Source organism: Magnolia sinica, chromosome 7 (genome assembly GCF_029962835.1).
Source record: "Magnolia sinica isolate HGM2019 chromosome 7, MsV1, whole genome shotgun sequence".
NCBI lineage: Eukaryota > Viridiplantae > Streptophyta > Magnoliopsida > Magnoliales > Magnoliaceae > Magnolia > Magnolia sinica.
The window spans coordinates 67,273,597-67,296,013 of NC_080579.1; the positions used below are offsets into that span (position 1 = coordinate 67,273,597).

General features: G+C 42.2%; 1 protein-coding gene across 1 annotated transcript in view; it reads right to left on the minus strand.

The window, feature by feature from the left end:
• Window positions 1-21,763, minus strand: part of LOC131251413 (cysteine-rich receptor-like protein kinase 43) — a 36,239-nt gene extending 14,476 nt beyond the window's left edge. The window contains exons 1-4 of the mRNA XM_058252097.1: window positions 21,594-21,763; window positions 21,359-21,504; window positions 12,554-12,764; window positions 9,439-9,682 (exon numbers count right to left, since the gene is read on the minus strand). Of these exons, the coding sequence (XP_058108080.1) occupies window positions 9,439-9,682; window positions 12,554-12,764; window positions 21,359-21,504; window positions 21,594-21,657 (665 nt within the window). The 5' untranslated portion in view covers window positions 21,658-21,763. The remainder of the gene's footprint in view (window positions 1-9,438; window positions 9,683-12,553; window positions 12,765-21,358; window positions 21,505-21,593) is intronic.
• Between the last annotated feature and the right edge of the window lie 654 nt (window positions 21,764-22,417).

The window sequence follows — 22,417 nt, forward strand, 5'->3', positions numbered from 1 at the left end:
CCAGGTACAACCACTTAAAAGCTTCCAAATCCAAGTTGTGGCACACCGGATGGTGGATTGGCGTAATTTCCAGGTTCACTCATCTTAACCCTGACCCGGAAAAATTGGTTGGCTTGGGTTTGATCTGACCTGACCTAGCCAGACCGAAAGTTGTCAAAATCCCTATTTTCTACTTGCATTTTCCTCGTCTAACTGTTGATCTAGTGGGCCACTTATGCACGCCCAAATAGACACTTCAAGGAATGAAACCAACAGCATCCTTTCAAGATGCATGGGCGGATGATCAAAATCACGTATTTGTAGGATAAAATTGACGCAGGGATGAACGTGATGAGGATAACTACTCCGAATCCATGGAGCTTCTTTGGACTCCTCACATGGACTTCTTGAATCCACGAGGAAAGAAAGCAGAAAATAGAAATAAATTCTAAGAAATTTGAAATTGATTAATTCATGAATAAAAATGAGTTCACAACCCTTTAAATAGGGGTACCAAGCAATGGGAAAGAAATCAGAATCAAACTAGAACTCAAACTCCTAGAATCCGCGACTTACTATAAATAGTAAACTTACTATTTATAGACGGTCGTGATGTCTACTAGTGCGCAAGGTTTTCAGCCAAAAATAGTAAGTGTCCTATTTGGCTTCACCAAATTGTTCTCCTAATTATTCTAAGCTCTTTTCACGTTGGGCGCAACTCCTAAAGCCCAACGGATGAAGAGTTATAATCAAACTAAAACCTACTATTTATAGTAAAAACGAAATTAAAACAGGGAAATGACCATCGATCTAGGGGTTTTTCGCAATTCCGGGCTACGCAACCTGCCATAGCGGGGTTGGTTGGCTTCAGTAGCTCGTTCTACCCCAAAATCATATATTTTACGTCAGGTAACTCATCCCGGATTGCGAGATACGCCCGATCTAAGGTCCGACGGTCCGAATCACTTCTGTCGTCGACCAGGCCTTTTCTGATCCATCTTGGCCATGAAACTGTCCGCGACCCACTCTACATCAATCTCCTCCACTTCAAAAGAACTTGTCCTCGAGTTCTCATCCTTCTCTGGTTCATGATACTCGGTCAGGTCCGCGACGTTGAAAATCCATGAGATCGCCATGTCATCTGGAAGATCAATAACATAAACGTTGTCATTGATCTTTCAAATGATTGAGACGGGTCCAATTTTCTTATTTTTCAACTTGTTATACGTCCCAGTCGGAAATCTCTCTTTACGCAGATGGACCATGACGCGGTCGCCCACCTCGAACACTTTTTGTCGCCGATGCTTGTCCGCTTGTTCCTTGTACTTCTCGTTCAAGGCATGTAGCTTATTTTGTACTTCTGCATGAATGCCCATGATCTTTTCTACCATATGTTCTGCCGCAATGCTCGTGCCTGGGTGCTTGGGCAGAGGGACCAAGTCAAGTGTGTGGCGAAGCACTCGTCCGTAGATAATCTGGAACGGTGATCTTCCTGTTGAGCGGTTCACCATGTTGTTGAATGCAAACTCTACTTGAGATAAGGCCAAATCCCATTGCTTCGATTTTTCTCCTGAAATACAGCGAATGAGGTTTCCCAACGTGCGATTCACAACTTCGATCTGCCCATCAGTCTGTGGGTGGTAAGCATTGCTGAATTGAAGTCGTCTATCGAATCGATTCCATAAAGTCCGCCAAAAGTGGATAATGAATTTCATGTCACGATCGGAAGTAATGGTCTTGGGGACCCTGTGTAGCCGTACGACCTCCCTAAAAAATAGATTTGCCACATGTATTGCATCGAGGGTCTTCTTGCATGGGATAAAGTGCGCTATCTTGGAGAAACGATCTACCACACGAACACTAAATCCATGCCGCATTGTGTTCGTGGGAGACCAAGCACGAAGTCCATTGATAAATCCTCCCAGGGACCATTAGGCACTGGTAATGGGGTGTAGAGGCCCGTATTCTGAAATTGTCCCTTGGAGTTCTGACAAACATGGCAACGTTGTATGGCTTTTCCTAAATCGCGTACTAATTGTGGCTAGTAATACCGCTCTTCCACAAGAGCTCGCGTCTTGTCTTGCCTCAGGTGTCCATCGAGGTCACCTCCATGTAGCTCCTGAATAATCTACTCCCTCAGAGAACTTTGGGGGATGCACAATCGATTCCCTTTGAAGAGAAAATCGTCATGTATATGAAAGTCACTGGGGTGACCTTCTTGACACTTCATCCAAGAATCTTTGTAGTCCTCATCCTCGGCATATAGCTTGTTAAGACAGTCGAAGCCGACCACCTCGTTGCTCATCGTAACAAGTAGTGATGCACGACGGCTAAGTGCATCAGCCACCTTGTTCTGTTGCCCTGACTTGTGCTTCAGAACGAACGTGAATTCTTGTAAAAATGCAACCCATCTAGCATTCACACGATTCACGTTAGCCTGACTATTAATAAACTTTAATGCTTGATGGTCAGTGTACAAAACAAACTTTTTTTAAATCAGATAATGCCGCCAATGTCGCAGCGCCTGAACAACTGCGTACAACTCAAGCTCATAAGTCAACCACTTCTTTCGGGCTTCGCTGAGCTTCTTGTTGTAGAAGGCTACCGGCCTGCCTTCCTGTGATAATACTCCTCCAATTCCGACGTATGAAGCGTCACACTCAACCTCAAACAATTTGTCAAAATTAGGAAGCACCAAGACTGGTGTTGTAGACAAACGATGCTTAACCTCATGAAAGCTCTTGTCAGCTTTATTGGTCCACTGGAACGGTCCTTTTTTCATACAATCTGTTATAGGCGTGACTATGGTGCTAAAATCTCGCACAAATCGACGAGAGAAAGTCGCCAACCCATGAAAACTCCTCACCTCATGAATGTTTGTCGGGATCGGCCGTTCCCTAATAGCTCGCACCTTTTCATCATCCACACGAATGCCTGTGGACGTTACAACAAATCCTAGAAACAACAGGCTATCAGTTAAAAAACTACACTTCTTCAAGTTGAGGTATAACTTGCTAATTTGTAGGACCTGCAGCACCTGCCTGAGATGTTTCCTGTGCTCCGCCTCATCCTGGCTATATATCAATATGTCATCAAAATATACTACCACAAATCGGCCAGTGAACGATTTTAGAACTTGATTCATCAAACGCATAAAAGTACTTGGTGCGTTCGATAGGCCGAAGGGCATGACCAGTCACTCATACAACCCTTCCTTGGTCTTGAATGCCGTTTTTCACTCATCATCGGGTCGAATACGAATCTATTGGTACCCACTCCTTAGATCTAGTTTAGAGAACACCTTGGCCCCTTCTAACATATCGAGCATGTCGTCCAACCGTGGTATTGGGAACCGATATTTGATGGTAATTTTGTTGATTGCCCGGCTGTTGACACACATGCGCCAGCTTCCATCTTTTTTTGGCGTTAATAATGCTGGTACGGCACATGGGCTCATGCTCTCTCTCAAGAGACCCTTATGGATCAATTCCTTCACTTGCTCCTGAAGTATCTCACACCCTTTCGGACTCATCCGATAATGAGGGCGGTTGGGCAGGCTAGCCCCAAGGACGAGGTCTATGTGATGTTGGATGTCCCTCATGGGGGGCAATCCATCAGGTAAATCCTCAGGCCAGACTTCTTTGAATTCGTTTAGCAACAGTCTTAAACTTGGAGGGATGTTTGAGGGTTCATCTTCCTCGCCCTTCACCACTACGGCGTATACTTCGCCGGTTTCCTTGGATTCCTCCATGAAATCCCGAATGGTCAAGAGGGAACTCCCCTCCACTTTAGAGGCTTCAGGGTGGTTCTCTAGTGTCATAGGGGCAAGGATTATTTTTCGACTATCCTTGACGAATACGTAAACATTATCTCATCCCCGATGGGTCGCATCACGGTCCGACTGCCAGGGTCGACCGAGTAACATATGACAAGCTTCCATATCGACCACGTTACAAAGTATTTGATCCTTATAATTTTTGCCAATTGAAAACGAGATAGTGCATTGTTCAGTTACCTTGGTTTCATTCACTTTTTTTATCCAGCCAATTGAGTACGGGGAAGGATATTTCATCGTTGGTAGCTGCAACTTGTCCACCATCACTCTCGAGACGATGTTCTCGCTACTACCACTGTCTATGATCACATCACAGACCTTTCCGTTGACGGTGCATTGAGTACGAAATATATTGTGTCGTTGTGGATGTAATTCCTTTCGTGGGGTATACAGTAATCGCCTCACAACTAGAAATTCGCCACGATCATCGCCCGTCATTTCATCGTTACCTGCTATTTCTTCATTGGTTTGTTCATGTTCATCAAAGCGATGATCTTCTTCTGCGGCCTCATCTTCAGTGCCCCCTTCGTTTATAGTCAAGTGTGCTGCGGGACGTTGAGGACAAGTGTTTGATAAGTGGCCTGGTTGGCCATAGCGGTAACAATTGTTCGACCTTGGCCGAGCATAAGGATTTGGAATCCTACTCAGACCCACTGTTGTGGGTGCTGCACGTTGAGGTCTGGATGAGTCGCTCCTCGTATCACGGTTTGCGGTTATAAAAAGTTGAGGTACTGGGTCTTTTCCTCGTGACAGCACTGGATCCTAAGTGGGACTCGTCATGGGGGGTCGAGTTGAAGGATATGGACGAGCAAGAGCTCTTGCAAGTTGTGTTTTTACCCTACCCGCCAATTGAACTGCTTCATCCACAGTCCCGACTGGGTATATCTGAACTCCTGAATTGTCGGTCGCAACCCACCTATAAATCGTGCCACTTTCTGTGACTCAGATTCTGACAGATCGTTTCGTGTAACCAGCCGTTGGAATTCTTTAGTGTAATCTGTGACTGTTCGATTTCCTTGTCTGCAATTTTGATATTGCTGGAATAATATCTGCTCATAATCATTAGGGAGAAATCGTGATCGAAGAAAACGTCTCATCTGTGGCCATGATGAGATGGGCTCCTTGTTCTGGCGGGCTCGTGAGAGTTGTAATTGTTCCCACCATGCAGAAGCACCAGATTTTAATTTAAACACTACCTATTTTACCATTTTATGATCTGGCACATCCATGTAATCAAAATATCTCTCTACTTCGACTAGCCAATCGAGAAAATCTTCTATACGTAATAAACCGTTAAAACTAGGAAGTTCGGCCTTACCTCGATAGTCTCTTTCAGCACGATCTAGATGATCACCTCCATGGATTGGTCGTCAGGCAAAACCCTCATTAAGGTCCTCATCACTAGAACTTGAATTATCTGGTGTAGCCCTACGGTTTGCCACTGGTAGTGCTCTACGAAAATCGGGGTTGCGTCATACAGCAACCATGAGTGGTGGAGCCACCATGGGTGGGGGAGCAACCAAAGGTGGTAGAGCACCGCCTAGGGCTCGGGGCGGAAGTAGTGCATCTGCAAGACGGTCGAGAGTTGCCTGCAGCCCTTGCATAGTCAACTGACTCTCCCGATGGAAAGCTTCCATTCTTTCCGAAAGATAACGAATACCTAGATCACCGTCCATAGGATTTTGATTCATACCTTCATTGTTTGTCATCAGCTTGAGGGGAATCCTCGCTCTGATACCAATTGACGCAGGGATGAACGTGATGAGGATAACTACTCCGAATCCATGGAGCTTCTCTGGACTCCTCATAAAGACTTCTCAAATCCACGAGGAAAGAAAGTAGAAAATAGAAATAAATTCTAAGAAATTTGAAATTGATTAATTCATGAATAAAAATGAGTTCACAACCCTTTAAATAGGGGTACCAAGCCATGGGAAAGAAATCAGAATCAAACTAGAACTCAAACTCCTAGAATCCGCGACTTACTATAAATAATAAACTTACTATTTATAGGCGGTCGTGATGTCTACTAGTGTGCAAGGTTTTCGGCCAAAAATAGTAAGTGTCCTATTTGGCTTCACCAAATCGTTCTCCTAATTATTCTAAGCTCTTTTCACATTGGGCGCAACTCTTAAAGCCCGACGGATGAAGAGTTATAATCAAACTAAAACTTACTATTTATAGTAAAAACGAAATTAAAACAGGAAAACGACCGTCGATCCAGGGGTTTTTCACAATTTCGGGCTCTGCAACCCGGCGTAGCGGGGTTGGTTGGCTTCAGTAGCTCGTTCTACCCCAAAATCATATATTTTTCGTCAGGTAACTCATCCCGGATTGCGAGATACGCCCGATCTAAGGTCCGAAGGTCCGGATCACTTCTGTCGTCGACCGGGCCTTTTCTGATCCATCTTGGCCATGAAACTGTCCGTGACCCGCTCTACATCAAAAATACATGTATGTACCTATGAAGTTGAGTCTATTTACATTCATTTTTGACACACCTACCTGGATAAATAAGATGTCGTCATGTATAGTTGCTATGGGCCTAATAATGATAAAATTGTACTTAGTCTATTTACACCTATTTTTAACATACCTAAATGGAAAAATAAGATGTTGCTGGGTGTCATCACTATGAGCTTAATAATGATAAAATTATACTCACGTCCAAATATATTGTTGCTTTTCCTTCGGTGATGTACCTCTCGTCATAAATGTGGTGACACGGAATGGTGCACGTGCCTTTTTAGAAGAAACGAAATGACGAATGACACATGGTCCTAATTTTTGTAACAAGTGAACAAGGAAGCATACCCAGCACGTTTATAAAAGAGCTACTGAGGCAAGGATCTTATCACATATTTGAATATGCTCGGTATGGCCGTCGCTCATAATCCTTTCAAAATGGGAGATCTTCCGATGTAGAATGTGTCACAGATACGCTCCTAGCATGGTTAGGCCAAAAGGTGGATCGTAAATTGATTGTAACTTTTGATTCGGGAATTGTTATGGGGCGCACAACCCATCAATCTTTACTGAAACGGGTCATCCGAGGTGAACCGACATCTGTCCGTCTCATCAGAAAACGCACGCTTTCAGCTCAAAAATGAATTTTTAGGGGAAAAAAAAATAGTAATTCCAAATTTTTTAATATTTTACTATTTTAAGAGTTTTAGATTTTCTTCCCTTTTAGAAATAACTTGTAATTATGCTAGGACTTTCTAGCAAAAGTTTATTTGGAATTTTTATTTTTAGAAATTAGGCTTTAAGAGTTTTAGTGGAATTAGGATTTTTATTAGAGTTAGAAATTTGCTATTTTTGGTAATTATGAATTTTAGTTTTTTTTTTTTTCTATATTAATGATGTAACAGGCATACACAAATCAGTCAATTCATCAATCAATTTTGAATTTTATAGAATTTATTTTCTATTTTCTTGTTCTTTTCCTTTTGGATTCTAGAAGTCTCCGTGAGGAGTCTAGAGAAATTCCGTGGATTCGGAACAGTTATCCCCCTAAGGAAGATGGTGCTCGACCTCACATCCTTCCTTGCGTCATCTTCCCAGAGACGTTCGGAGCACTCGTGGCATTCACGAAGATCCCAAAAGATGCAAAGATCGGACTAATATCTACGCAGTTAGGAACCAATGGGGAACCAGTTCAACCAGTTTTATGAATATTCAAGGTCACAATAAGAGATCTCTGAAGATAGCTCTGATCGAGCCACGATTAGATGCAACAGAGCCCTTTAAACGATTTCTAATGTATGAAGATCATTACATCCACACTAGTAACTGATTTGAAAACGGTTTCAGATTTACGGAGATCTATTGTGGAAAGACCACATAAAAAGTCGTGGCTGGGAAGGAAACTAACAAGGAAAACCAGCAAGGGTTTTAACACCTCCATAAGCTCTAAAAGGAGAACGCAGTGTAGGGCTTGAAGCCCACACCAAACACATTTTATCTACATAGTCTTTACATTTACCTTTCTTTTATCTTAGCATAGCTTAACCTATCCCTAGCTTATATTGCTATTGTCCAGGGCCATCGCTATAGTACCATAAGACGCTATAGTACCATAAGAGTAGAATAAATTTTTGTGACCTTCCATTATTGGATTTCGATAAATTGGATTCTTATTTAGAAGATCAAACACCCTGATCATATCCTATTGACCATATGCATAGATTGTTTGTTCATACGGGCAGGTTGGGTATTTTATCTTTTGTTTTGTTTTATTCTTTACTTTATTTGATACTCTGTCTATTGTAATAAGCATCATTCATAAATGAATAAAATCGACATTGTTTTTAGCCTCTTTCTATTTTATTTATCCATCTTTGCTCCTTTGAGAAATACATTGCTGTATTTGTGAAAAAATAAGTCCTTAAGACACGATGCAAAAGGAATTCGTTAGGAATGTCTAGCCCCCACCATTTTGCAAATCGCATAATTGTTGTTACAACCGATGGCTAACGAGAACATATGGATCCTAGAATCTGGTCTTAAATGGTCCATCTCAGCGAATGGGCACCAGCGTTCAATATTCAAACATTAAGTTGAATACGACTCCGGCACGTCCACACTTCCTGATCACATTAAATATAGTCTCCCTCATTCACATGTGTGACCTTGTGTTTGATTAAATTGTACAAACAAAGCGAGACTGGGCTGAGTTGGCAAATAAATAAATAAAAATGAAAACAAGCTCAGACCAAAATTTAATTGCACCATGCCTGCGAAGCCACAGGCTCATAAGTATAAGCCCTATTCAAAGTCGGGTCGAACTGTCATTGCCATCCTTAAATGCATTTAGGGGTGGCAAAACTTGACTCTAATCCACCGACCCAAACAGCCCCCAATACAGAATGTCAAGTTTGGGTGAACTTATTCCCACATGGGTTGTGCTTTCTCAGGCTGAACTTAAATGGATTGAGTCAGAGTTTAGTGAGCCAGAGACAGCAGGTCATGAATAGTCTGATCATTAATTTCTTATTAAATTTAATTATATATGAATTATTATTATAAATAATATATAACTTAAAAAAGTCATAACTTCAATTACAATAGTTGTGATTTGTATTATGATACGGTTTTGTTTTATATTAATTAATAATCCTAAATACCGGATTTATATTTTTAAATATTTATATAAAATGATAATAATTTTCTTAATTTCAATTTATATTTTATATTTTTAATTAAATAGATTTAATGAGTTGGATTAACATTACTCATAAATAATTATTTAATGATAAATTGAGTTTGGGTTGTAACTATCCTTGCTGGACCCAAACTAAATCCTACCTGACCATTGCGACCGTAAATGCAATGCGGTTTTATGATACTCCCAACCCAGTCATGCCGAAGTTGAAAGCCTGTGCAAGATCCATTGCGCTCATGAGGTCAGGATTCACGCATGGAATCTGGACCGTTTATAAATTTCGTTTAACCATTCATTTTCTATTTTACGCATGACCAACCAGATCATCGGATTGACTTGACTTTTGCGATTCAAGAAGTATAAGCACTGGGTCCTCTGATAAGCCGCATAGATCTTTCACACGTGCTTCCACGTGGCACGCTTGAGTGGCAGTATGTAAATGGTAAAAGAAAATACGTACTTGGTCCCGGCCACTCTGGTGTTGACATGTGTCTGATCTTCAGGGAAGAGCCTGGCCATTCCAAAGTCTGCAATCTTGGGATTCCACTTGTCATCAAGAAGGATGTTGCTGGCCTTGATGTCACGGTGGACTATGCAGATATGCGAGTCCTCGTGCAGGTAAAGTAGCCCGCGGGCCACCCCAATTATTACGTCATACCTCTTCTTCCAATCCAAAACCCCTCGCTTCCCTCCATCTGAAGATTCTGCACCATCCACACTTATGTTTCAAGCCATATACATCACCTTTTCTATCCATATGGATGAAAATTCATCCAACTGTTCATCCAGTGAGCCACATTGCTACAGCTGGAATTCACACTGAAGTCACCTTACCAACCAATAAATGGGATGAAAACCAATGGTTAAAAATGAATAAGGAATTATATATATATATATATATATATATATATATATATATATATGAGAAAAGGTACTATGCGCTCGACCTCACGATAAGCTCCCGTGAGGTTGAGCTGTGTGGGCCCCACTGTGATGCGTATCGACCATCAACACCGTGCATCTGATGGGTCCCCTTTAAATTATGGGATGTCCCAAAAATCAGCCGTATACGGAACTTAGGTGGGCCATACCATCTAAAATCATGTGAAGACACCATTAAAACATATAAAAGCACTTGGTGGGGCCCACCTGAAATTTGAATGCATCTGAAACTTGGTCTGAACCCTCATCCAAGTGGGACACACATAATGGATGGGCTGGATTTGCAAACCACATCTCGGTGGGCCCAAAAAATGATTATGAATGTTTTAATGGTGCACGGCCCCTCTCTACTTTTGTATGTGGTGTGGCCCACACAAGTCACGGATTGACTTGATTTTTGAGACCTAGGCCCATGATGGAATAGTGCATCTGACTGATGGGGTAGATGTTCGAAACGCATCACGGTGGGGCCCACACAGCTCAACCTCATGGGACAGACTTATGAGGTCGAGCGCATAGTACCTTTTCCCTATATATATATATATATATATATATATATATATATATATATTATAATGCAGTAAGAAGTGACGTGGATTGCATACTGCCCTTGCCAAGATGGACATGGTCCTGGGAGGGGCTCTGCGGGGCCCACTGTAATGTATTTGTTTTATCCACACCAACCATCCATTTTGCAGGATCATTTTAGGTTATAAGCCCAAACATAAGACACATCCAATGTCCAAGTGAACCATATAGTGGGGATTGAATGCCCCACCATTAAAAAGTTCTTGAAGCCGCAAAACATTTTATCAAGATGATATTTGTGTTTTTACTTTATCTAGGTTTACGAGATCTTATGAACATGTTTTGGATGGCAAATAATATCACAGTAGCATTTGGAAAGGTTTCACTTGTGTCTTGAATTTGTCTCATTTTGAGGGTCATGTCCTAAAATGATCTTGAAAAATGAATGGATGATGTCGATGAAACACAAAACACGTATATCACATTAGGCCCTAAGAGACCCTGCTAGGACTGAGTCTTTCCTGGGCAAGGTCAGGGTGCAATCCATGTCCGGTAAAAACAGTGGACTGGGCCTCACAGAAGAACCAGATAGGTGACGTGGATGCCAATGAATACAAATGCAACAAAGGTGGATGAAAGGTTTCTATGGACTTGGCCCACTGGATTATTTCTCATTTTGCAATGAGCATGGTCGGCATTTGCTAGACGGCTATTGGATGATAAGATGGTCAAAATTGACCAATAATTTTAACTTTTGTGCCATGGCTGGATAGATAGGACTTGCCCAGATGTGGGGGTGGATCCCTGACTGTGGGGCTCACGATGATACATGTGCCTTACCTTCATGTTGTCCATCTGTTTTGACAAATCATTTTAGAGCACTCTCCCAAAAATAAAGCAGATACAAATCTCAGGTGGACCACATCACAGGAAACAGTGGTGATTGAATATCCACCATTAGAAACTTTTTGTGGGCCACCAGAATATTTATTTTCCATCCAACCTGTTGATAAAGTCACAAAGACCTGGATGAAGGGAGCACACAGACATTAGCTTGATCCAAAACATTTGTGGCCCACAAGAAGTTTTCATGGTCAATCACCACTATTTCTTGTGGTGTGGTCTATTTGAGATTTGGATCTACTTCATTTTTGGGATCATGCTGGAAAATTAGCTGTCGAAATGGATGGACAGCGTAGATATAAGGCACATACATCATGATAGGCCCCATAGTCAGGGATCCACCTACCTTGGATCCGCGAAGCAGCCGGACATGACTAGGCTATGTGGTGACACCCAGCTTGGCACGAGCAGTTGCTGGAAAAGCTCGATGGGCCCTACCATGATGTATGTGTTTTACCCATGCCATCCATACATTTTTCCGGCTCATTTTAAGACATGGCCCTAAAAATGAGGTAGATCCAAATCTCAAGAGGACCACACCACATGAAAAATGGTGATTGAACTTCCACGATTAGAAACTTCCTAGGGCCCACTGTAATTTTAATTCGCAATCTAACTTATTGATTGGGTCATATAGACCTGTATAAAGGAAAAACACAAATATTAGCTTGATCCAAAACCTTTGTTCCCCAAGAAGTTTTCAGTGGTGGGCATTCAATCACCATGCATTCAAGAAGATTCTTATGATGTGGTCTACTTGCGATCTGCATTAAATTTATTTTTGAGCTCATGCCTTAAAATGATATGAAAAAAAATGAATGGACTACATGAATGAAACACATACATCATAGTGGAAGCTACAACTTTTTTCAGCATCAATTAGTACAGAGCTGGGTATCCGAGTGGTAACTACCAAATCTGAGTCTAGATGGAATAGTCCATTGTTGCCGCTTATAACTTTCATGTGACAATCATGGACGGTTGGATGTTTCAGACGTACAATCTAGGCCTCACAAGTTTCAACTTTTACTAATTTTTAAAGAAAGAATTAAATGAGGTTGTAGTTGTAACTTTCTCTCTTTAAAAGCACCTCCCTATCTAAATGAGGGTGTAGTTGTAATTTTCTCTCCTTAAAAGCACCTCCCAGGCATTGTTTGGTAAAACGATAATTAAAAAACCCCAATAATATACGAGCGACTTACTAAATAGAAGTTTGTCGAGACTTTCGTTTGCGACATATTCGTAGACGAGAAGCTTCTCTGCGCCGTGTGCGCAGTATCCGAGCAGGTTCACGACGTTCTTATGCTGCACGCGCGCGAGAAGCTTCGCCTCGGTCGTGAACTCCTTCTTCCCTTGGTTCGAACTCCGCGACAGCTTCTTTACCGCGATCTCCTTTCCGTCCTCCAACTTACCCTTCAGTGATTATTATATTATTTTATAAAATTAAGTCGACAGACATAGGACACTTTGTATCACTGCATTACAAAGACAGGCCCCAGCTTCGGTGGATCCCTGACTATGTGACTGATGTACGTGTCTTATATCCACACCGTCCATCAGTTTTTTTTTTTTTTTTTAATTTTCAGATTATTTTAAGATATGAGCTCAAAAATACAGCAGATCCAAATCTTAGGTGAACAACCTCACGGTAATTAATTGTGATTGACATTTCAAAGGCCACGAAAGTTTTAGATCAACCTAATATTTGTATGGTCCTTCCTTCTAGATGTACCTGGCCTTATCAGGCAAGTAAACAATCCAATAGTCCCTAAGAAGTTTTTAACGGTGAACGTTCAATAACCACTGTTTTATGTGGTCCAGTCAACCTAACATTTAGATCTACTTATATTTTCTAGGCTCATATTTTAAAATGATTCGAAAAAAGACAAATTGATAAACGGGGTAGATATGAGACATACATCAAAGTAGACCGCAGCTCAGGAATCCATCGAAAGCCGCGTTGTTAGACCGAAAAGGGTAGTTGTTCAAAGGACGCGGCTTCGGTGGATAGGCAGTTCTGTGGATCCCTTACTGTAGCCCCTCCTTGATGCATGCGCCTCACATCCACGCCGTCCATCCGATTTGATGGCTCATTTTAGGGTATGATCCTAAAAATGAAGCAGATCCAAATCTCGGGCAGAACACACCACAGGAAACAGTTATGATTAACCATTAAAAACTTCTTATGGACCACAAAATTTTTGGATCAAGCTGTTAATTGTGTGGTCCCTTTGGCCATGTCGTTGTGACTTTATCAACTGGTTGGATGGAAAATAAACATTCCAGTAGCCAGCAAATTTTTTTCAATGGTGGGTATTCAATCACCACTGTTTCCTGAGGTATGGTCCACCTGATATTTGTATCTGCTTTATTTTTTGTTAGATAATACCTTAAAATGAGCTGTCAAAAAGGGTAGACGGGCGGGCAGTGATACCAGTTCAATCTAAACTCGAGGTCCTATAAGACTCAGGTTTACACGCTGTAATATGTTAAATATAAGGATGTTTGAGAGAAATTCACCCAGTCAGACCAAAAGTGTACGGGATCGTAGAATAAAGTGGGCTGCATTAAAGGAAAAGGTGGGTAGGCAGTTGGAACTTCCTGAGTCTACGGTGATGTTTACATGCCATCCATACGTTCATAAAGTCGTTCCTACTTGATGAATTGAAAATATAAATATTGGCCTTATTCAGAACTTTTTGGCCCCGCGAATATTTCAACTATGGATGTATGTTCAATCCTCACTTTTATCAGCACACTTGAGTATTAGATCAAGCTCCTTTTTACCCCATGTCCCAAAATGATCTCACAAAATGGATGGACAGGGTTGAATCCTCACAAATATCAGAATCGGCCCCACCTAGGTTTCAAGCGCAGTAACTTCCTACTAAAGGCTTATGCAAAATCTGCTTCCCAGCGATTGTATTGGTTGAACAATCCTAACCACACAAGTCCAAGAAAATAAACTCCACCTTACGTGATGTAGAAGCGGATTGGCGAGGTGGCTACCGATAGTGTTCTGTGGGCCCCACCATGATATACGTCTCCTATCCAGGCCGTTCATCCATTTTTTTCAGGCTATTTTATGACATGAAACAAAAAATAAGAAACTGGGAAAAATGTTGATTGAACACTCATCATTAAAAACTTCTCAGAGGCTACTGAAGTTTTGGATTAAGCTGATATTTGTCTTTTCTTTTTATACAACGATGTGTGATATAATCAACCAAATAAACATTACAGTGAGTCGTAGGAAGTTTTTAACGGTGGGCATTCAATAACCACTGTTTTTTGGTGGTGTGGTCCACTCGAGATTTGGGTCTCCCTCACGTTTTGAGCTCATGCTCTATAAAGATCTACACAAATAGATGGACAGCTTGGATAACATATACATATATCATGCAGGCCCACAGAGCACTGTAAGTAGCCACCTTGCTAGCGAGGCTGTCAGCACGTAATCCGCGTCCCCAACAGACACAGAGATAACGCGGAGCGGATTGCTTACTACCCCCACCATGGTCAAGCTTGAGACGGACGTTCATCGCAAGGGCTCCGTGGGTACGACCTTAATGCATTTTTTGTCCACGTCATCCATCTACTTTACATATTATTTTGAAAAATTGACCGTACTAGCCTCAATGTATAGTCAAAATCTTTAAAAATATTAAACCTTTCAAATACTCAAGGGTGGCCTTCCCATGAGCTTATGAAAATTACTAGGACCAAAATGCGTTTTGTCCTTGGTTCAGTAGTTGTAAGGTTTTTCAGTGAATAAGAAGTTACATTGTATTTAATGACGTGTATGGGATTCTATTTTTGGGCATCGCAAGGTCCAACTTGTGGGACCCACACTGATGAATGTGTATAATTCATGCCACTCATCCTTCTTGCCATGTCATTTTAGGGCAACGGCCCAAATATCAGCTTGATCCAGAGCTAGTGTGGGCCACATAATGGAAAATAATGGCGATAGTGTCACCTACTATTAATACTTTCCAGGCTCACTACGATGTTTGTTAGAAGTGGATATCGCACAAGGACGGATTTTTTGGGCCCCACTGCGAGCTGTCCGACAAGGTGGATGGAATGGATCACCTCATTGTGGGCCTTAGGCTATAGTACCAATGGCTGGTATTTCATTTGGTAGTAAAGGATGTGAACATGTGACAACAACGACCCGTATAACATGACAACCACGACCCATGCAAACCACAACCCACATGAGCCCACATTGATGTATGTGTATAATCTATGCCGCCCATCTTTTTTGCTGTGTCATTTTAGGGCTAGGGCCCAAATATCGACCTCATCTACTGCTCGTGTGGGCCACATAAAAGAAAATAATGATGACTATTGAAAATTTTCATGCTCACTGTGATGTTTGTTAGAAGTAGACACAGCCCAAGTCAAGACTTTTTGGGCCCATAGCGAGCTAGCCGATAAGGTGGATGGATCGGATCACCCCATCGTGGGCCTTAAGCCATGATAATAGTGACTAGATAGCAAAGGAAGTGAACACGTGAAAACCATGATCTATATCACATGACAACCACAATCTATATAACATGACAACTACGTCCCATGCAAACCACGACACAAATGGGCCTATATTGATGTATGTGTATAATCCATGCCGCCCATCCTTTTTGTCGTGTCATTTTAGGGCTAGGGCCCAAGCATCAACCTGATCCAGTGCTCGTACGGGTCACATAACAGAAAATAAAGATGACTGTTGAAACTTCCTAGGCTCATAGTGATGTTGATTAGAATTGGATACTGCCTAAGTTAGGACTTCTTGGGCCCACGACGAGCTGGCCGACAAGGTGGATGGATCAGATTACCTCATCGTGTGCCTTAAGCTATGGTAATCATGGTTATATAATAAAGGAAGTGAACACGTGAAAACCACGATCCATTTAACATACAACCACTATCCTTATAACATGACAACTACGACCCATGCAAACCATGACCCATATGGGCCCACATTGATGTTTGTGTATAATCCATGCCACCCATCCTTTTTGCCTTGTCATTTTAGGATTAGGGCCCAAGCATCGGCTTGATCCAGTGCTCGTGTGAGCCACATAATAGAATATAATCGTGACTGTTGAAACTTTCTAGGCTCACTGTGATGTTTGTTAGAAGTGGACATTGCTTACGTCAGGAATTTTGGGCCTACAGCGAGCTGGCCAACAAGGCGGATGGATCGGATCACCCCATCATGGGCCTTAAGCTATGGTACCAGTGGCTAGATAGTAAAGGAAGTGAACACATGAAAACCACGATCCATTTAACATGACAACCACGATCCTAACTATGACCCATGCAAACCATGATACAAATGGGCCCATATTAATGTATGTGTATAATCCATGCCGCTCATCCTTTTTGCCTTGTCATTTTAGGGCTAGGGCCCAAGTATCAGCTTGATCCAGTGCTCGTGCGGGCCACATAACAGAAAATAATGGTGACCGTTGAAACTTTTCAGGCTCACTGTGATGTTGATTGGAAGTTAACACAGCCCAAGTCAGGACTTTTTAGGCCCACAGAGAGTTGGCCGACAAGGTGGATGCATCGGATCACCCAATCGTGGGCCTTAAGCTATAGTACCAATGGTAAGATGTAAAGAAAGTGAATACATGAAAACTAAGATCCATTTAACATGACAACCACGATCCATAAAACATAACAACTACGACCTATATGAGCCCACATTGATGTATGTGTGTAATCCATACCGCCCATCTTTTTTACCTTGTCGTTTTAGGGCTAGGGCCCAACTAACAGCCTAATCCAATGCTCGTGTGGGCAACATAACAAAAAATAATGGTGATCGTTGAACCTTTTAAGGCTTACTGTGATGTTTGTTAGAAGTGGAACTGCCCAAGTCAGGACTTTTTGAGCCCACGACGAGTTGGCCGACAAGGTAGATGGATTAGATCACCCCATCGTGGGCCTTAAGTTATGGTAACAGTAGCAAGATAGTAAAGAAAGTGAACATGTGAAAACCACGATCCATTTAACATGACAACCACGATCCATGAAAACCACGACCCATATGGGCCCACATTGATGTATGTGTATAATCCATGCCGCCAATCCTTTTTGCCTTGTCATTTTAGGGTTAGGGCCCAAGTATCAGCCTGATCCAGTGCTCGTGTGGGCCACATAACAGAAAATAATGGTGAATGTTGAAACTTTCCAGGCTCATTGTGATGTTTGTTAGAAGTTGACACTGCCCAAGTTAGGACTTTTTGAGCCCACGACGAGCTGACCGACAAGGTGGATGGAACAGATCACCTCATCGTGGGCCTTAACCTATGGTACCAGTGGCAAGATAGCAAAAGAAGTGAATACATGAAAACCACGATCCATTTAACATGCCAACCATGATCCATTTAACATGACAACCATGATCCATGCAAATCATGACCCATATAGGCCCACATTGATGTATGTGTATAATCCATGCTGCCCATCCTTTTTGCCTTGTCATTTTAGGGCTAGGGCCTAAGTATCAGCCTAATTCATTGCTCGTGTGGGCCACATAATAGAAAATAATGGTGACTGTTGAAACTTTCCAAGCTCACTGTGATGTTTGTTAGTAGTGGAAACTGCCTAAGTCAAGACTTTTTGGGCCCACGACGAGCTGGCCGACAAGGTGGATTAAACGGATCACCCCAACATGGGCCTTAAGTTATGGTACCAGTGGCAAGATAGTAAAGGAAGTGAACACGTGAAAACAACAATCCATTTAACATGACAACCACAATACATTTAACATGACAACTACGATCTATGCAAACCACGACCCATATAACATGACAACCACGATCCATGGTTGTAATGTTATATGGGTCGTGGTTGCAAAGTTATATGGATCGTAGTTGTGATGTTATATGGGTCGTGATTGTCATGGGTCGTGACTGTAATGTTAAAGAGGGCCCCACTTACATAATCTACTCTGCTCACCTCGTGGGACTGGTTTGGATGAACAGGGACTCCATTGTGTGCCTATGAATGTTTTAACATAAAAAAATCGTTCCCCTCCATGCGATTCACTTCAATCTTGAATCCGCCTTATATTTTATCCCATGCGCTAAAATGATCTGGAGAAGTTGGTGGATGAGTTAGATCAAATATATACATCAAGATGGTCCCACTTGTGAAACCCAAATTTGGCCAAGAATGGGTTACCGCTCACGTAAATTTGGTCCTGCAAATTTGGGTCTCACGAGTGGGACCATCTTGATGTATGTGTCGTGGTTTGTATGGGTCGTAGTTGTCATCTTTTATGGATCGTGTTGTCATGTTAAATGGATCTTGGTTTTCACGTGTTCACTTCTTTTACTATCTTGCCACTGGTACCATAGCTTAAGGCTCATGATGGGGTGATCCAATCCATCCACCTTGTCGGCCAGCTCGCCGTGGGCCCAAAAAGTCCTGACTTGGGCAATGTTTACTTCACAACCATTACAGTGAGCCTACAAAGTTTCCACAGTCACAATTATTTTCTGTTATGTGGCCCACACGAGCACTAGATCAGGCTAATACTTGGGCCTTAGCCCTAAAATGACAAGGCAAAAAGGATGGGCGTCATGGATTATATACATACATCAATGTGGGCCCATATGAGTTGTGGTTTGCATGGATTGTGGTTGCCATATTAAATGGATCATAGTTTTCACATGTTCACTTCCTTTACTATCTTGTCACTGTTACCATAGCTTAAGGCCCACGATGGGGTGATCCGATCTATCCACCTTGTCGGTCAGCTCGTCGTGGGCCCAAAAAGTCCTGACTTGACTTGGGCAGTGTCCACTTTTAACAAACATCACAGTGAACCTGGAAAGTTTCAACAGTCGCCATTATTTTCTGTTATGTGGCCCACATGAGCATTGGATCATGCTGATACTTGGGCCCTAGTCCTAAAATGACAAGGCAAAAAGGATAGGCGGCATGGATTATACACATATATCAATGTGGGCCCATATGGGTCGTAGTTTGCATGGGTCGTAGTTGTTATGTTATATGGATCGTGGTTGTCATGTTATATGGACTGTGGTTTTTATGTGTTCACTTCCTTTATTATTTAGCAACTGGTACTATAGTTTAAGGCCCACGATGGGGTGATCCGATCAATGCACCTTGTCGGCCAGCTCAGCGTGGGCCCAAAAAGTCCTGACTTGGGCTGTGTCCAATTCTAACAAACATCACAGTGAGCCTGGAAAGTTTTAATAGTCACCATTATTTTCTTTTACATAGCCCACACGAGCACTGGATGAGGCCGATATTTGGGCCCTAGCCCTAAAATGACACGACAAAAAGGATGGGCAGTATGGATTATACACATACATCAATGTGGGTGCATATGGGTCGTGGTTTGCATGGGTTATAGTTGTCATGTTATATGGGTCGTGGTTGTGATGTTATATGGGTTGTTTTTGTCACATGTTCATGTCCTTTACTACAAAATGAAATGCTAGCCATTGGTACCATAATCTAAGGCCCGCAATGGAGTGATCCATTCCATCCACCTTGTCGGACAGCTTACCATGGGCCCAAAAAGTCCCACCTTATGTAGTGTCCACTTCTAACAAACATCGTAGTAAGCCTGAAAAGTATCAATAGTGGGTGACTCTATCACCATTATTTTCTATCATGTGGCTACATTAGCTCTGAATCACGTTGATATTTGGGCCCTAGCCCTAAAATGACATGGGAAGAAGGATGGTGGCATGGATTATCCACATATATCATGAGTGTGGGCCACAAGAGTTGGGCCTTGCCACACCCCAAAAAAGGGTCTCGTACATGTCATTAAATACAACGTAACTTCGTAAACTGTACAACTATTAAACCAAGGACAAATGACATTTTGGTCCCAGTAATTTTCTGAAGCTTGCCGAAGGCCACCCTTGGAATATTTGAAAAGTTTAATTATTTTAGAGAATTTAATCATGCTCAAGGCTAGTAGGGTCAATTTCCCTATTATTTTAGGGTACGAGCAGAAAGGATGCTTATTAAAGTCCTGACCGTACCGTCCCACAAGAAGCTGTGGTAACAATGACACCCACCGTTGAAACCTTCTTAAGGCCTACTGCGATGATGTTTAATTTCCATCTAATCTGTTAAGAAGGTGGGACAGACTCAGCTTGATCCAAAACTTCCGTGCCCCAATGAGGTTTCCAACAGTAGGCATTCCATCCCCATTGTTTCTTGTAGTGAGGTCCACTCAAGACTTTTATCTCCCCATTTTCATGCCCTAAAATTATCTATAAAAATGGGTGGAACGCGTGGAGAAAATACATAACATCACGGTGGGGCCCATAGCTCTTACCAAGACCGTTCGTCTCTGGCTAGGTGCTGGTGGGGGTAGCCGGGTTGTAGGCAATCCCCGCCCCTCCACTACCATCCAATAGGTGTGTTCATTCGACAGTTCAAAATGAAAATATACAACAGTCAAAATGTAGTTAGTTTAATTTCCTGCGTATCAAGCGTCATAAGCACCTGGAGTATCAAATAACTCCCTTCCAACAATGCGTGACGGAAGCCATACATCTGGAAATTACATCATCGTAGGCCCAAGGATATGCACAAAATCCTCGGTACAGGATTACAGATGGGACGGTGGCTCGGTAATCCAATCATCCTGGCCGATGGTATGATGCGGCCTACTTTTTGGACGGACCAGGTAGGACGTTGGCTATCCACACCGGGCAACGGCTTAGTGATGGAGACCGTTGGTATAATGTGTCACACCGTGGATAGATCGAGCCATAGACTTCTCCGCCGCGCTGGGCCGCATCAGACCAATGGTCTGGATCAGTGAACCATGCGCACTACATATCGGTAGGCCCACAGGTGTGGCCCATCCGAGGGACTGATCTGGCTGATTTTTGCATCAGGTGATCCTTATGGTGGGGCCAACCTTTTGGACGGATTGGATTTCTCTCTTCATAAGATAAAATAGTAATAGAATTTAGAAAAAAAAATCAAATTACCTTAAAAACGGGACCAAAACCGCCCTGCCCAAGTCTCTGTTTCGAATGGAAGTCTTGCGTGGCAGCGACGAGGGTTTCGAAGCTGATTTGTTTTTGCTCCTGTGCAGCGATCGTCTCCAAATCCTCCTCTTTCTGCTGCTGCGAGTCTGTTTCCACAGAGCGTGGTTGTGTTCGGGGTGAAAGGGAAATATAAGAGACGCGAGTACAATAAAAGATCTTCGCTGCTTTGTCTTACCTTCTCCGAGAGGGGATTTGAAAGGCCTGATGAAGGTTTGGAGGAATTTCAGTGGTTTCTTCATGAGCGAAAAAAAAAACAGAGGGTTCGTTCTGTTTGTTTTTTCGGGGACTCGAATTGGGAGATCGCTGCTCTCGATTTCTCATAAATTCTCTTGTTTTTATATATATATTTTTCTATTTTTTCGTCTTTTCTTTCGACTTTGCTGATCTGGCAACTCGCTCTCTCTCGACGACAAGGGCGAGTCGCTTCTCAAGTTGACGAGCAACGCGGTTAGTAGTGATGTTTGCTGTACGAGCAGAGGAATACTTGAAAACAGACGATAGGTATGCTAAAGAGATTCGCGGGGAGTGAGATTGAAGAGGTGTACCGCGGAGCAGTTGCTCACGTGATAAATATATCGGAAATCTGACTCATTCAGCGTGTAGCCTACGCTGCAAGCATGCTATGTACCAATGTTAGGCCTGTTTACTTACTCTGAAATTTTTTTATTGTTAACATTGAACGTGGAAAGCGTACCGTAAGCTTTTGCGGAATTTTTCAACAACCTAAGTATAATTAAATGGTAAATTCAGAATGTGCTGCGGGATTTATTTATTTATTTATTTTTATTTTTAATTTTAAATAGTCCAAAGCTATAGAGATTTTCTCCTTGGCATGATGCACAATCCAAAATTTTGCGTGTGGCACATTTTCGGGCCCACCATGACTAATCCACACCATCCAACAACTTTTCTCTACCATTCTAGAGCATGATCCTAAAAAATAGGCACATTTAAAGCTCATGTCAACCATACTACAGAAAAGTAAAGGGATTTGGACGA